Here is a 15,513-nt window from a genome sequence, read left to right on the forward strand (position 1 = left end):
AATAATGTATATTTTTCAGCAACGGCTTTCATTAGTGTTGCTTTTACCTGTCACTGAAAAACTATAGGAAAGATCAAAATAACAAACAAATAAATAAAACTATGTCTAATCTTAGTATTCAATCAGCTAACTGGAATTTTGAGGTCCTTAGTTGTAATTTTTAAAAGCATTTTTAAAATTCACATACATTTAATGGTATTTTGATTTCTATTGATCTGGCTTTTATTCTAATGTTCTGGCTAATCTATTTCCAGAAGAAATCTTGGCTCAACGCGGCATCTTGCTGTATTTTAGCAGAAGGCAGTGTTTGAAGGGTAGGTCTGCGTTGCAGTTTCCTGATATTATGGAAAAGTCAAGCAGGCCATTCAGTGATGTGGTATTGTCATCACATGTGGCAGGGATGTTTATATAGGTCTGACTATCCCCCCCCTCCTGCCCCCCTCCCCTGTGAAGATTTTGTGGATGGAGATAGTGACAGAAAATCTTTTGGAAATAAACCCTGAAAAATAGGCTGAAATAATGAAGTAGAGAGTTGCATAAAGTTCCAGATGTGGCATCCATTTTAAAGTTATTCATCTTCCAATGCAGAGGTTATAACCACTGATTTGAAGATCATACTCATTTAGACTAACTCCATTAATTGTACTATTTTTTACTGTGATTGAATTTTTAAGACTCCACCATATATTAGTTTATTGAGAGATAGGTGGATAGTGACATAAAATTAGTAGTAAATGATAAATAAATAATTACTTGATGGATATATTGAATTATTCTTAATATATTATAGAATTGAATGTATACATATGTATGCCATCTAGAATTTTTCTTTAATGTTTTGGTTCAGGCATAATGAATATTAAAGTCAACTTTCAGTGACCAGATTAGATTGAATAATAATTCACTGATTTTATTCTGTCTTTTAGTCATACTGAAAAAAATATATTTTAAAAGCCATACTAGCAAGAAGAAATAAACTAGTATCCTATTGGTAAAAAGTCAAAGTTGTGGAAGGCTTTTATTTCCAAAATCTATGTAGTTGCTACAATTTCATGCTTCAACTACATTTGTGATCACAAGCTTGGCTTTCACTTTTAATTTAACTAAGGTATATTCAGTGTGATGGGATTATAACAGAGAAATTGAGACTTATTGATTGCATCTGTTTCATCTTTAAATGTGTCTTTGTCAATCCTTTTCAAAATCAAAAGAAATAGTATAGAAAGTTATGTTAAAGTTTTCATTAGAATTGTGAAGTTCCATAAAACACTATCCCTGCTACTTACAATGCTGTTTCTATTTCATATTATTTTATGTATTCTTGGAAGGTCATATTTCTATGAGAAAGAAGAAAGAAAACCATAAATTCTTATTTATTTTATTTTTATTGCTGGAATTGTATTAACAGTGTACAATAATAATATTTATTGGATAATAATACTACTTCTATTGGAAAGGCGCATTTATTATCTGTTGTAAAACATTCACTTTGGAAAGATAATGGTTTTCTAATGGATTTTTTTCTAGAATATTTTTGCAGCTCAAAGAATTATGGAGCTTATGCATGGGAAGGATATAGCCAACAACTCATATATGTTTGGACTTCAAGTGGCAAAATTTTTCAGCCTACATTCTATTTCCAGTCAGGTCTTGATATTAAAATCCACCAGTCCATGTTCGGAATCTAGGTTACTTTACTTGTTCAAAAACTGAACTTAGTTAAATTTGTCTAAGAATTTGCATGGGCTATTGCTAAGGAATGCTAATGAAATAGGTTAGACTGGGAAGTTGAAAAACAACTTGAAAGAAGAGTAGTACTAGTACTTTAGTATTGCTGCCAAGAAAACTGCATTAATATGTTCATGAAACCACCAAAATTGAATTTAACTTGAAAAATTTTACCTTATCATAATCCTTAAGATATTTGATGTGAAGTTGTTGTTACAAAAGTAATGACTATTGGTTGCATTTGTGTCTCTGTTTTAGGTTTGTCTGTCCTGGGCTTTTAAAACACTTGATATAGAAAAGAAAATTACAGGCATGCTATTGGAATTACGATTTTTTTATCCTAAGATTCTGCATTTGAAAAAAAATTAAATAGTATGTTAAAATAAAGTTTCCATCTAAACAAAGACTTTTTCTATGGGCAGCCATCTTAATGTCAGAACCTATTAGCTTTGTAGCTATACTTGCACTATAACAGAAATGCATTCCAATTAATAACATCCAAATAATTTAAGTTATGTAAGTACACAAGAAATGTCTATGTTAACTTTCTATTAATTGCTATCTCTCAGCTTTCTTTCAGGAGATTCTAGATTTATAGTAAACCTCCTTTCCTCCTTTTCAAAAATGTGTGTTTTACATTTGGGATTCTTGCCATCTTTAATTTGAAGTGATTAATTGACACCTTAAAGACACCTAAAGTGATTCAGCTTAGGAGATATTATTTGTAAGAACCTTTAGTACTGAAAAAAGAGATCATAATAAAGAAAACCTGATGGGGATGAAACATTTGGCCCATGTGTTTTTGTTCATGTGGACTAAAATCTGTACATGGGAAAAACAAATCACTGTTCCCTTTCTGTCTGTATGAGGGTTCTTTTGTTTTCTAAACATAATCTTCTTAAGCAACTTTTCCCCCCAGCCTGTATGCTTTTGCTTTGTAAGCTGCTGAATTCAGTTGAATTTTTATATATGTTGTCTTTTCAGGCAATGTTCAGAATGCGATCAAGCAGGTAGCAGTGACATGGAAGCAGATATTGCCATGGAAACTTTACCTGATGGAACTAAGCGATCAAGGAGGCAGATTAAGGAGCCAGTAAAATTTGTTCCACAGGATGTACCCCCAGAACCAAAGAAGATTCCTGTTAGAAATACGGTAAATTATAGCCTAGAAAAGAATACACATATATAAGCCGTTTTGTTTTAATGCAAAACTTTTAAGTGCCAAGTATCTCACTGTGATAAATCATAACTGCTTAAAAATAATAACTTATTCTAGATTTATAAAATACGAAACATTTTGGGATCAAAAACTGGTTTAACCATGAGAAGTAGAATAAATTTTGATTTTTTTCCTTACATTTATTTCAAATTATTATATATTCTGTGTATTGTTTTGTTTTTTGAACTTATAAACATATTGGAATTTAAAACATTAAGTAGACAAAAATGATCCCTATGAATTTATGCAGTAGAGTAACAAATGATCTTATTTTATGTTTGAATACGTCACTTTCACTTTTCATGTGAAGATAGGTTTTGATGTGAAGTGCTGTAGAACAAAAATTTCTTATTGTGCATTTCTCATTGTGCTTTCTGAAATGTCATATATTCGAACTATGCCATGTGAATACCGTACCTACAATTCAAATATAGTGAATAGTCCCTTTTGCTGACAGAATATTTCTGGGTTTTTCACTTAGATGTGTCATTAGTTGTTATATACCGTATTTTCCGGCGTATAAGACGACTTTAACCCCTGAAAATCTTTTCCAAAGTGGGGGGTTGTCTTATACCCGGATATAGGACAGTGGCGCCGATATTTGCGATGGCTGGGAGGGGCGAGAACACCGCCTCCCAGCTGGGCGAGCCTGAGCGGAGCGCAGGCTCGCCCACACGCTGCCTTTGGCAGCACAAGCGTGCCTGTCCGGCTGGGGAAGAATCGCCCCGGCTGGACGTCAGTTTCAGCTGGGGGGGGGGGGCGAGAACACCGCCTCCCAGCTGGGCAAGCCTGAGCGGAGAGCAGGCTCGCCCACACGCGACATGTCTAGCCGCCGCCGTCTGTGCCTCGGTTCCGTAGCTCCGCCTCACAGCTGATCATCCTGCTGCCGCTGCTGAGAGAAAAAGAGAGGGGGAGAGGGGGGGAGAGAAAGAGATAGCAAGAGAGGGAGAGAGAGGGGGGGATAGCAACAGAGGGAGACAGAGAAGGAGAGAGGGAGAGGGGGGGCAGAAAGAGAAAGAAAGAGATAGCAAGAGAGGGAGAGAGAGAAAGAGAGATGGAGAGAGGGGGAGAGAAAGAGATAGCAAGAGAGGGAGAGGGGGGGAGAGAAAGAGATAGCAAGAGAGGGAGACAGGGGTTTAGCAAGAGAGGGACAGAGAGAAAGAGAGGGGGGATAGCAACAGAGGGAGAGAGAGAAAGAGAGAGGGAGAGAGGGGGGAAAGAAAGAGAGAAAGAGATAGCAAGAGAGGGAGAGAGAGAAAGAGAGAGGGGGGATAGCAACAGAGGGAGAGAGAGAGAAAGAGAGAGGGAGAGAGAGGGGAAAGAAAGAGAGAAAGAGATAGCAAGAGAGGGAGAGAGAAAGAGAGGGAGAGGGGGGAGAGAAAGAGATAGCAAGAGAGGGAGACGGGGTTAGCAAGAGAGGGACAGAGAGAAAGAGAGGGGGGATAGTAACAGAGGGAGGGAGAGAAAGAGAGAGGGAGAGAGGGGGGAAAGAAAGAGAGAAAGAGAGAGAAAGAGAGAGGGAGAGAAAGAGATGGCAAGAGAGGGAGAGAAAGAGATGGCAAGAGAGGGAGAGAGAGAGAGAGAGAGGGGAGACAGAAAGAGAGAGAAAGAGATGGTAAGAGAAGGAGAGAGAGGGGGAGAGAAAGCAAAAAAAAAGAGAGAGAAAGAGAGATAGCAAGAGAGAAAGAGAGGGAGAGAGAGGGGCAGAGAGAAAGACTTTGATCATTTCCCCAGGTATTTTTGTACCTACTTGACCAACATTATTAGTGGTTGCAAAATTGAATGTATGAACTTGTTCATTTTAATAAAAAAGAGCCAGGGAAATGATTGAATGTTAAACTGGATGCATTTATCTCTGCCTGTTTGTATTTGTTCTTATGTTTAACCATTGAAAATGTACTTTTCCTCCAAAAAGAATCATCTTTCCATATTTCTTAGGCAACATTTTAAAATAACTTTAAAAGCTGAGGTCATATTATTCACCCTGCTCTGTATCATAGCACACTGCACAGTACTGAAAATTGGCAGGGTCACTAATTAAACCCGACAAGTTAAAATCTGTTTAAGTGACATTGCAAGAGGATAAAGACAGAAAGTGCGGAAAGAGGAAAAAATGGATGGGCTGTTTGGATTGCCATATCATGATATCACATACAGATTCTCATTCCATAATAGATTCTCACATAGGTGTCAGCATGCTGCATGTTAGACTGAAAGATACCTACAGAATAGATGGTAGGAGAAAGAAAAATAGCCAGGTTCACCTTTTTGTGTTGACAAATTATGATGAGTTATAATAATAAACTTAATTGTGGTGAGGAGAAATATGAGATGCAGACAAGACAGATAGACAGAGACATATGGAGAGATAGACAGAAGAGTGCTCCCACTTGGCTCTCTCTCTCTAAATAATTCATTCATAATTTTAACAATAAGATCTTCATCATTAGTAATTAAAATATTGTGTTATCATGTTCAGAAATGATTTTTTTCTCAATGCAAGTACATCATAGACCTAGACTCAGTTTTTGACAGTCAGAAGAGGGGTAGTCTTATACGGCGAGTATATCTCAAATTCTATATTTTAACTGGAAAAGTTAGGGGATCGTCTTATACACCCAGTCGTCTTATACGCCGGAAAATACGGTACCTTTGCTAGTGAGTGAAATCATGTCAGAATGATTCAGTGAATGTGTTTACGAGATGGTTCTTCCTCATCTATTTACTAATATGAATATATTTTCCTTGACCTATGTAATTTGTGGCGCTAACAGTTGTCTTTCTTTATCAATGATGCTGAATTGCTTGATACTACACTATTACTACAGATAAACAACATTTAGTGATTGTTATTTTTCTTATTTTAAATAAACTTTAAATGAAATATAATATATAATAAAATATACTAATATAGAAGGAATTTTATATTAATCCAGTAATTTTGTTTCATAGCAACATATTTTATATGCTGTAACCTATTTTTAATGAGGTCTTGCCTTATTTGCTTGTCAAAATTAGACAATAAACTCAAGTCACTTAAATCCCTCATTCTAGAATATTTCTATGGTTTGCTGTCTTGACAAGATTAACTTTCTTTGTATAGTCTGTGGCCTGCTATGGGTGATTAAGTGCTGTTTTATACAAAATGTTCTCTGTACAGTACTATTTTATATTGCTTTCATTAATGTATAGTAACCTTCTGTGTTATAGTTTAAAATAGGGAATATTGTTCAAGAAATAAGCACGTTGTATTCTATTTTTAACTCCTTTTTAAAAAGCCAAATAATTAATTTTATCCAGGTTTAATAATTATTATCCCAAATACAGTTACTGCACAGAGATATGGTTCAATTGCAGTTTTTCTATAATTATTGCACTCTGATTTTGCCAAAATGTGGAATATGTATACCTTATTTGAGTCCATACAGTATTATAACATACAGTATTTTTCAGAGTATAAGACATACCTTTTTAGCCCCCAAAAGAGTGTCAAAAACTTTTTACAAAGACTTAATCTATAGCAGTAATGGCGAACCTTTTTTGGTTTGCGTGCCAAAAAGGGGAGTGGGGGGTGTTAGCATGAGTGAGATGCGCACACCCCTTCCCTCCCCAATGCATACACACGCCCCCCCATGCTGCTCCCCAGGCATGCGCACAAGCCATTATGAAACCTGATATGTGAAAAAAACTGCCCAATGGACAAACCAGAAGTTTGTGAAAATGCAGTTCTGGTTTGCTGTTGTGCTATTTTTTGCACAGGGTAGGAACAGGCAGGAGCTGCTGGGTAAAGAGCAGACAGAATCAAGGGAATCATCTTCCACAATAGCAGAAGAGCTGGAGTTGGAGTTTTTCTTTGGCAGCCAAAGCCACTCTTTCTGCAACAGCCAAAGGAATCGGCAGTTTCTGTGAAAACAGTGCTAAGCTAGGTAAAGCTTGTCGGAGCCAACAGGGCAGCTTCACACTTTCTTGTCCTTAGCTTCTCTGCATTCAACGGCAGTCCCTTTGTGGAATCCCTTCAGAATGGGGAGGGGGGGAGGTTGGAGACCGAATAAAAGATTTGGAACAGGACAGGCGGACCACAAAAGTGTGAATCTGCCTTCTTGGCTCCGACGAGCTTTGCCTTGCTTAGTGTTGCTCTTGCAGAAGCTGCTGATTGCAACCCGGGGAGCATTCTTTACTTGGTAGCTCCTTCTTATCCCAATTATCAACAAAGCCAATCCTGCAGAGGGTGTGTGTGGGATGGGGAGAGGGGAACCAAAGATATTTTCAAAGATTACCCTTCTATATGTGGCTTCTATATGGGAGTGGAAAAATAATGTTTCATTTGAAATCACAGTATAGAAAACAAATAATTTGTTTCTTATCTTAGAAATTTTATTTCCCACTTCAGTACTAGGTCTTTTCGCTGTAGAAGTAAATGTGAATAGAAATAAGTCTCTGAAAGAGAGATGGCTATGTTTCCTTTACTCGGTACCTACCACCCTTCGCTTTAGAATGCATTCCTGCTCTTTCTGAGCCATCCAGACTCAGCTCCGGGACCTTCATGGGCTGGGAAGCGTCAGGGTGAAAACCTATGGAGCTGTGCCGGCCTCCTGGATGGTGGGGGCCGTGGGTGGAGGGAGAAAATGCCACTACCTAGAGAGCCAATGGATGGGTATGCCTTCTGGTCGCCCAGCACCGGCTAGAGCACTTTCTTCCTTCTCCTGCTGCCGAGAAGAAAGAGAAAGAAGATTGGACTGCTTCCTGAAGCCAGCAGCTCCGCAGCAAGCCGCTTTGCTTCTTTCCAATTTTCTTTTTCTCTCCCTCTCCCCCACCCATGGCCCCCAACATCCCATAGACCGGTGCAGCTCCATAGGTTCTTGCCGTGATGTTTTCCAGCCTCGAAGTCCCAGAGCTGACCCGGGAAGATGCAGAAAGAGTTGCTTCCTGCCTCCGGGAGAGAAGCAAAGGGGTGGTGAGAGCTGAGCGAAGGTGGCAGAGCCAAAGAGGCTTCCTCTTGCTCTCCTGGCAAGGAGCTGGTCTTTCTGCAGTGGGCACTGTTTTGGCCAGGAAAGAAAGAGTAAGTGAGAGGTGGCTACGTGCAGCCCACCTTCACCCCCCGCCCATGAGATTGGGTCATTCCTCTTGGCTGCCTGTGCCAGCGTTTTAAAACGTGCTCCTGACTGTACAGGGTCTGTGAGCTGCTCTTTCTGCAGCAGCCAATGGAGGGAGGGACGCCGAGGTGACAGGCACAGCTGAAGAGATAGTGGTAGAGCGAAGGAGGTAGCGGTGACAGAGCTCTTGTATCCAGGAAGCCCATTCTAAAATAAAGCATGTAGCTTTTTCTTTTATAATGGGCTTCTCTGGACACAACACCAAGGAATGCGACAGAACTACCGTGTTTCCCCGATAGTAAGGCAGTGTCTTACTATCTTTTTACCCCCAAAAGCCCCACTGTGTCTTACTTTGGGGGTATGTCTAACATCTCCCCGCGCGCCTTCGCCTTCCAAGCTCCCCCGCGCGCATTGCTTCCAAGCTCCCCGCGCGCCTTCGCATTCTCCCCGCGCGCCTTCGCCTTCCAAGCTCCCCGGGCGCATTGCTTCCAAGCTCCCCGCGCGCCTTCGCTCGCCTTCGCTCGACACCCGCCTCTTCCCCTGCCGAAGCTCAGCTGCAAGCGGCCAGCGAGGCCGATCGGATCCGAGGCGAGCGGCCGGAGCTGCGCCCTCCTTCGCCCGCCTCCTTTCCGCTCGCCTCGGAGCCGAGCGGCCTCGCTGGCCGCTTGCAGCTGAGCCTCGGCAGGGGAAGAGGCGGTCGCGCCGTGGCGAGCGAAGGCGAGGGGCGCGCAGGGAGCTGCCGGAAAGGAGGGCGCAGCTCCCTGCGCGCCCCTCGCCTTCGCTCGCCGCGGCGCGACCGCCTCTTCCCCTGCCGAGGCTCAGCTGCAAGCGGCCAGCGAGGCCGCTCGGCTCCGAGGCGAGCGGAAAGGAGGCGGGCGAAGGAGGGCGCAGCTCCGGCCGCTCGCCTCGGATCCGATCGGCCTCGCTGGCCGCTTGCAGCTGAGCTTCGGCAGGGGAAGAGGCGGTGGCGAGCGAAGGCGAGCGAAGGCGCGCGGGGAGCTTGGAAGCAATGCGCGCGGGGAGCTTGGAAGGCGAAGGTGCGCGGGGAGAATGCGAAGGCGCGCGGGGAGCTTGGAAGCAATGCGCGCGGGGAGCTTGGAAGGCGAAGGCGCGCGGGGAGAATGCGAAGGCGCGCGGGGAGCTTGGAAGGCGAGCGAAGCTGCAAGCGGCCTCGCTGGCCGATGGCAGCTGAGCTTCGGCAGGGGAAGAGGCGGTGGAAGAGGCCGCGGCGAGCGAAGGCGAGGGGCGCGCGGGGAGCTTGGAAGCAATGTCATCGCCCCCCCCCCGCAATACCGTTTATACCGTGTTTCCCCGAAAGTAAGACATATGTCTTACTTTCGGGGTATGGCTTATATAAGCCGACCCCCCTGAAACCCCCCATATGTCTTACAATCAGGGGGGTCTTACTATCGGGGAAACACGGTAAGTGCTAGAGAAATTGCCTGTCTTGTGGCCTGCAGAGCCTCCACCCAGTCTCCGCCCCGTCCCACCTGACTTGTCATCCAGTAAAGCTTGCTGCACATCCGCAGCTTCTCTAGCAGCTTAGGAAAGAAGAGAACTGATGACAGAAGCTATCTCTGTTCCCTAGGCTGCTAGGGGTTGGGGACAAAGATAGCTCCTGCCATTTGTTGGCCAATTCTTTTGCCTCTGGGGCTTCAGGGAACCTTCCCTGAAGCATCCAGAGTACAAAAACCAGGATAACAGCAAACTGGAAGTGCGTTTTTCCAAACTTCCGGTTTGTCCGTTGGGGAAAATTTTTTTGTGTGTCCAGGGTTTCACAGAAGCTTCCCTGAAGCATCTAGAGGGAGAAACGGCCTTTCCCAATGGCCGAAAATCAGTGTGCTGGAGCTGACAGGGCAACGCTTCGTGTTGCATGTCACCTGTGGCATGCGTGCCATAGGTTCACCATAATGGATATAGAGGTTGTATGACCCATGTGTTGCTTTATTACTACTTTGTTCATTTTGATATATACCTGTTATATAAAACATGTTATAAATCATGATGAGATATACAGATACATTAAAATTAGCTACATTCACATATTATTTATGCTTGGCTGCTTTTAACCATGGGCTACTAAGCCAAGAACAAGCCAAAACCAGTTATACAGTTTATTTTCTTTTAATTTTAACTGAGTCTAGTTCTTTCTGTGGTCTCTCATCAGAGATCTGACATAATATATAAAACATAAAAACACAAGTATAAACCAAATAACTCTGCTTCTCATTTGTTCAAAAACTAGGGCATAAGCACAATCAGGGCATCAACAAGAAATCATGGTTTCAAACTCTTGTATTATTCTATCCTATTTGCAGACCATATAAAATTGCAAACAAACACAATGTTTTATGAATTTATCATATCCATCTCTCTTTCAGAGACTTATTTCTATTTACATTTACTTCTATAGCAAAAACAACCTTCTCCCTCACCTAGTATTGGAGAGGAAATAAAATTTCTAAGATAAGAAACAAATTATTTTTTTTCTACTGTGATTTCAAATGGAACATTATTTTTCACTCCCACATAGAAGCAACTACAGATACAACACAGATAAGGCAGAGAAAAGATATGCAAAATATTGCTGCAGAGATTTAAAAACATAGGTGTGGTTTGTAGTTTGTCTGTATAAATGCTTTTGTATTGATAGCATGGCAGGAGATATGTATTTGGAGAACTAAATCCAAGATTAGTTCTTCAGATTTGTAGCTGCTTCTTGGTTTTGCGTTTATAATGTCTTACATATATTTTAGAAAAGTGAATAATGTGGATGAGTACCTGTACTATAACATTCAGTAATCCAACTCAAAATATTGAGATCCAAGTTATCCTTCTCATCCTTTCTTCTGAGACCCTGTGCTTGCAATAAAAAACAATATTAAACAAATTTATATATAATTTAAACGTACAGAGTTGGTCTGCAATGAATCACTTATTTACATCATTGCTAAATAATGTTTTTGAATTATTTACTACTTTTAACAATAATTGCTTATGTCTGGAGAATCTGCCTACATTGGTTTTGTATGTTTTATTAGATACTATATTTCATTTAAAGTTTATTTAAAATAGGAAAAAAGTACAACCATTAAATGTTTATCTGTAATTATAGTAAAGCTCAATGACAGATATAATCACAGATTCAGAAAAAAATTAAAATTTGAAATAATTTTTACAGAATTGGTTATTGACTAATTTACGTGCTGATGAAGGTTGTGGTCGGAGACAATATATTTTAATTTACTTTCAAGTCATTTTAATTTACTTTCAGGTCATTTTTTCAAAAAAATACTTTGTCCTCTTATATCTTATATTTAGGTACTAATTCTAAATACGGGATATTTCTACCTCCTCTGTGGTTAGACTTAGTTTGTCAAAGCTGTTCCAATCAATCACGCCCCTGTTGCTATGCTTAACAGCTTTTTCACTTAATTGCTTATTGAGGACAGTGGTGCTTCAGGTTTCTCCTTTAGAAATTGAGCTGTGACTGGAAACTATAACACCTGTGCAATTTTACATTTCTTTAAACTACATTACAGTCTACAGACTATGAACTGTAAGTTTTGGAGTTTTATTTAAAGGAAAAGTGATGGCTCTTGCCCTCCTCAGACAGCTGTCAATGCTGCGAGTCTTTGAAAGCCGTGACTTGGATTCAAGACTTTAAACATTATTATTATTATTTATTAGATTTGTATGCTGCCCCTCTCCGAAGACAGCTTGCAGTTTGAAGTACTGATTAACATTGCTTCATTAATATCACAGCTTTCTTTATCGCTTTGGGCAGCCTGTTTGTCATTGCGAATTGCTCTATTGCTTCAGATTGACTACTTAAAAGCTTTTCAATAACTGGAAGGATTTGGCCATTTGATTGATAGCTGTTTGAAATATTGTAGGCTGGAATTCAAACCTCTATTGAAATTGGCATTTGCGGTGGCCATTTTAAAATTGCCATTAAAGGTGTTCCATAGATTTGAAGTTTTCCATTCTGGCCGAAAGGGTCCTGCTAGATTCTGGGACTAATATTCCTCCCTGTAAAATATGTGAACACTGGTGTGCTTAAGTGAGTGATTGTTTCCTCCTATACAAGTTAAAGCTACTACAGCTGCCAATTTACATAAAGGATTAATAGAGCTATTACACCCCAAAATTGGCAACTTGCCGTACCCCACCAGGGCATGGCAATTGAGTACAGGCTCTGCCAAGTTCCTGGACAGGACAAGGTGAAATAGAAATAGAAGGGCCATGCCCCATCAGAGCACGGCTACAAGGTCAGTAGCATATAAAATTATATTTACATGCTTCTGATAGGAGCATGGCAACAATTATTGGCAAAGCCATGCTCCAAAAGGGCAAGACAAGACAACAATTGGCCATACTCCAACAAAGTATGGCCAAACTAATCCAACACATAATAAGGCCATGCCCCACAAGGCATGGCATTTATCTGTCAGGATATTAATGTCCTAATTATTATAGATAGTTCATCTATCAGGATAGTGACAGTCACTAAGTGAATACTTTGACCAATTAAATCTCATCCTTAATTAATTTCTGCTGCAACTGACCCTACAGTGTGTCAGTGGTCATGGAATTCAGGGATACTACATCACTCTCCTTGGACCACCGTAAGGATTGCAAAGGCCGGCATAGATGAGATGAGCAAGAATGCCCCTTAAATCATCAAAAGGGGAGACTTCTTTAGCTAAGGCTGCAAAGGTACTGAGTGCTGACAAGCAATGCTATCACAAGGCGCTAAGCAAAACATTTGATAAGTCAGTCACCAGGGACCAGGCCCAAACAACAGCATCATTGGTACTGCAAGACCGAGCACTAGTACAGATGCCTGGTCCACCATGTGGCATCAATTCTGTCCTGGATTCTATTGGGTGTGATTATGATTGCCACTACAGGGCTCATAGGCAAAATTGTTATCTCTGAGGTTACTATTATTACTATTACTATTATCAGCAGGACAAATCGCATTACACAGCTAGAAACCACCTTCACCCCAATGGCTGTGGCTCTTAGAACCATGGAAAACTCTAGATCATTGATGGCAAACCTTTTTTGGCTCAGGTACATGCGTGAACAGTTCGTGAATATGTGACCACACCCATAATGCAATGCTGTCCCCAGTGCATGGACACAACCCCACAGAAGCTCTGGACATACAGCTGTTTTTTGCTCTTCCCAGAGTTCAGGAAAGTTTCCTGAAGCCTGGGAATGGTGAAAAATAGGTCAACCGGATGTTTGGAAATGAACTTCCGATTGGGCCATTGGGCTGTTTTTTGCCGTTTTTTGCCATCCCCAGGGCTCAGAGCAATAAAAATATTGACTTATTTTTATAGTTGAATTTGACTTGGTAATGCCTGGTGAAGTGGACAAGGCCATGGGAGCTGTGAGTTCCTCTACCTGCTTACTGGACCTGTGTCCCTCCTGGCTGATTTCATCAAGTAGAGAAGTGACATGTGGTTGCATTCAGGTGTTGATTAATGCTTTCTTGACCAAGGGGTTCTTTCTTCAATCACTAAAAGAAGCAGTTGTGCGATCCTTCCTCAAGAAACCGTCCCTGGTTCCAGCCATGTTGAAAAACTTTAGACCAGTCCCAATTTACCCTTCTTGGATAAGGTTGTAGAGAAGGTGGTGGCACTTCAACTCCGGTAGTCCTTGGATTATCTTGACCCTTTGTTTTCTTGAGGGGTTGGGAGTGGGGAGCACCATTCTACGGTGCTTCTCATCCTATGGTGCTTCTCTAGTCATTCTCAGTCAGTGTTAGTGGAGGGACAGAAGTCCACCCCTAGGCCCCTACTTTGTGGGGTGTCCCAGGGGTCTCTCCTCTCCCCTCTACTTTTTAACATTTATGCTGCCCAATCCCGAAGGATCCAGGACGGCTTACAATAATATAAAAAAGTAGTTTTTTTTTTTTTTTTAGTATGTATGTATGTATGTATGTATGTATGTATGTATGTATGTATGTATTTATTATACCGCCCTACTCCTTAGACTCCAGGTGGCTTACAACATTTTAGCAATAGCATTTTTTAACAGAGCCAGCATATTGCCCCCACAATCCGGGTCCTCATTTTATCCCACCTTGGAAGAATGGAAGGCTGAGTCAACCTTGAGCCAGTGATGAGATTTGAACTGCTGACCTTCAGATCTACAGTCAGCTTCAGTGGCTGCAGTACTGCACTCTACCTCCTGCGCCACCCCGGCTCAAGTTAATAATAAAAAGAAGTCAAGTACAAATTAAAACAATAACCACAGTTAAAACCTACTACTCAGCAATCCAATCAAAACATACATATCATTCAATACAATTTGGCCATGAAAGATATACAATTCATGGCTCCCAGGCCTGCTGGCAAAGCCAGGTCTTCATAGCTTTTCGGAAGGCCAGCAGAGTGGTAACGATACGGACATCAGGAGGGGGGGGGAGTTGGTTCCACAGATCCAGGTGGCCACAGAGAAGGCCCTCCTCCGCGGCCCCGCCAGTCTACATTGCATAGTTGACGGGACCCAAAGAAGGCCAACCCTGTGCGATCTGATTGGTCTCTAGGAGGTATATGGCAGGAGACGGTCCTGTAAATAGTCTGGCCGTAAGCCATATAGGTCTTTATAGATAATGACCAACACCTTGAATTGTGACCGGAGACCAATCGGTAGCCAGTGCAGCTCATGGAGCATAGGTGTATTGAGGTACACCCATAACAGTTTGCATGGCAGCATTCGAGGGTAATTGTGGAGGCCATCCAAATTGTGGACCTTATCTGAGGGGATCAAAGTCCCCCTCCTCAGAATGATGGGTGGACAATGAATTGGCATTGTTATCAGTCAGATTGGACATGTGCTTATTCCATTCAGACAGTGATTCTAAGATTGGATCTGGCATTTTTGCCGAATCCCATTAATATGCTGGAGACATGTCTTACAGATTTATATAAAACAAATAGTGGTATTTCAAAAGTCTGAGTCACTCTTTTTTTGTTTCATCCGTCTTTGATGGGATATAAAGTTATGCTTTCAACTGTGTGGTGCTGAATTCAATCTACAATAACCAAACTCTATGCACTTCAATCAAGGCAGGCTCCTAACAAAGTCATGGCACATTGAACGTGAAGTGCTGCAACTTCTGCGGTATGGGCGACACAAGTGTCCATTGAAGAAGTTTGTCACACTGCAATATGGTCATTGCCATTTCCATTTGTGCAACACTATGAACTAGATGTGTATGCTTCTCCCGAAGCATCCTTTCTTAAGAGAGTGCTGCAACAACAGGTGATTCAGGACTAAAACCTCAGCTCCAGTCTACGTAAAATTGTCATCCGCCCAGTTGGACAGCCAACTTTGTTATGTACCATGCCTGGATGCTAACTTCACCATGAGGGAGAAGGGGCGTTGGTCTTACCCGATATGCCTCTTCTCTGAGATATGGATATAGCTTCCAGCCCACCCATTACAGTCAAAGTA

General features: G+C 41.6%; 1 protein-coding gene across 9 annotated transcripts in view; it reads left to right on the forward strand.

Annotated features, from left to right (window-relative positions):
- The window catches only part of PHF14 (PHD finger protein 14), a 170,509-nt gene that overhangs the window by 60,803 nt on the left and 94,193 nt on the right, over window positions 1-15,513 (forward strand). For all 9 annotated transcript variants that reach the window (XR_011556934.1, XR_011556935.1, XR_011556936.1 and 6 more), the window contains exon 14: window positions 2,713-2,881. Coding sequence is in view for 6 of the 9 variants with exons in the window: in XM_070729344.1 (XP_070585445.1) it covers window positions 2,713-2,881 (169 nt within the window). In the remaining 3 variants the exon portion in view is untranslated. The remainder of the gene's footprint in view (window positions 1-2,712; window positions 2,882-15,513) is intronic.

This window comes from Erythrolamprus reginae, chromosome Z, assembly GCF_031021105.1.
Source record: "Erythrolamprus reginae isolate rEryReg1 chromosome Z, rEryReg1.hap1, whole genome shotgun sequence".
Classification (NCBI taxonomy): domain Eukaryota; kingdom Metazoa; phylum Chordata; class Lepidosauria; order Squamata; family Dipsadidae; genus Erythrolamprus; species Erythrolamprus reginae.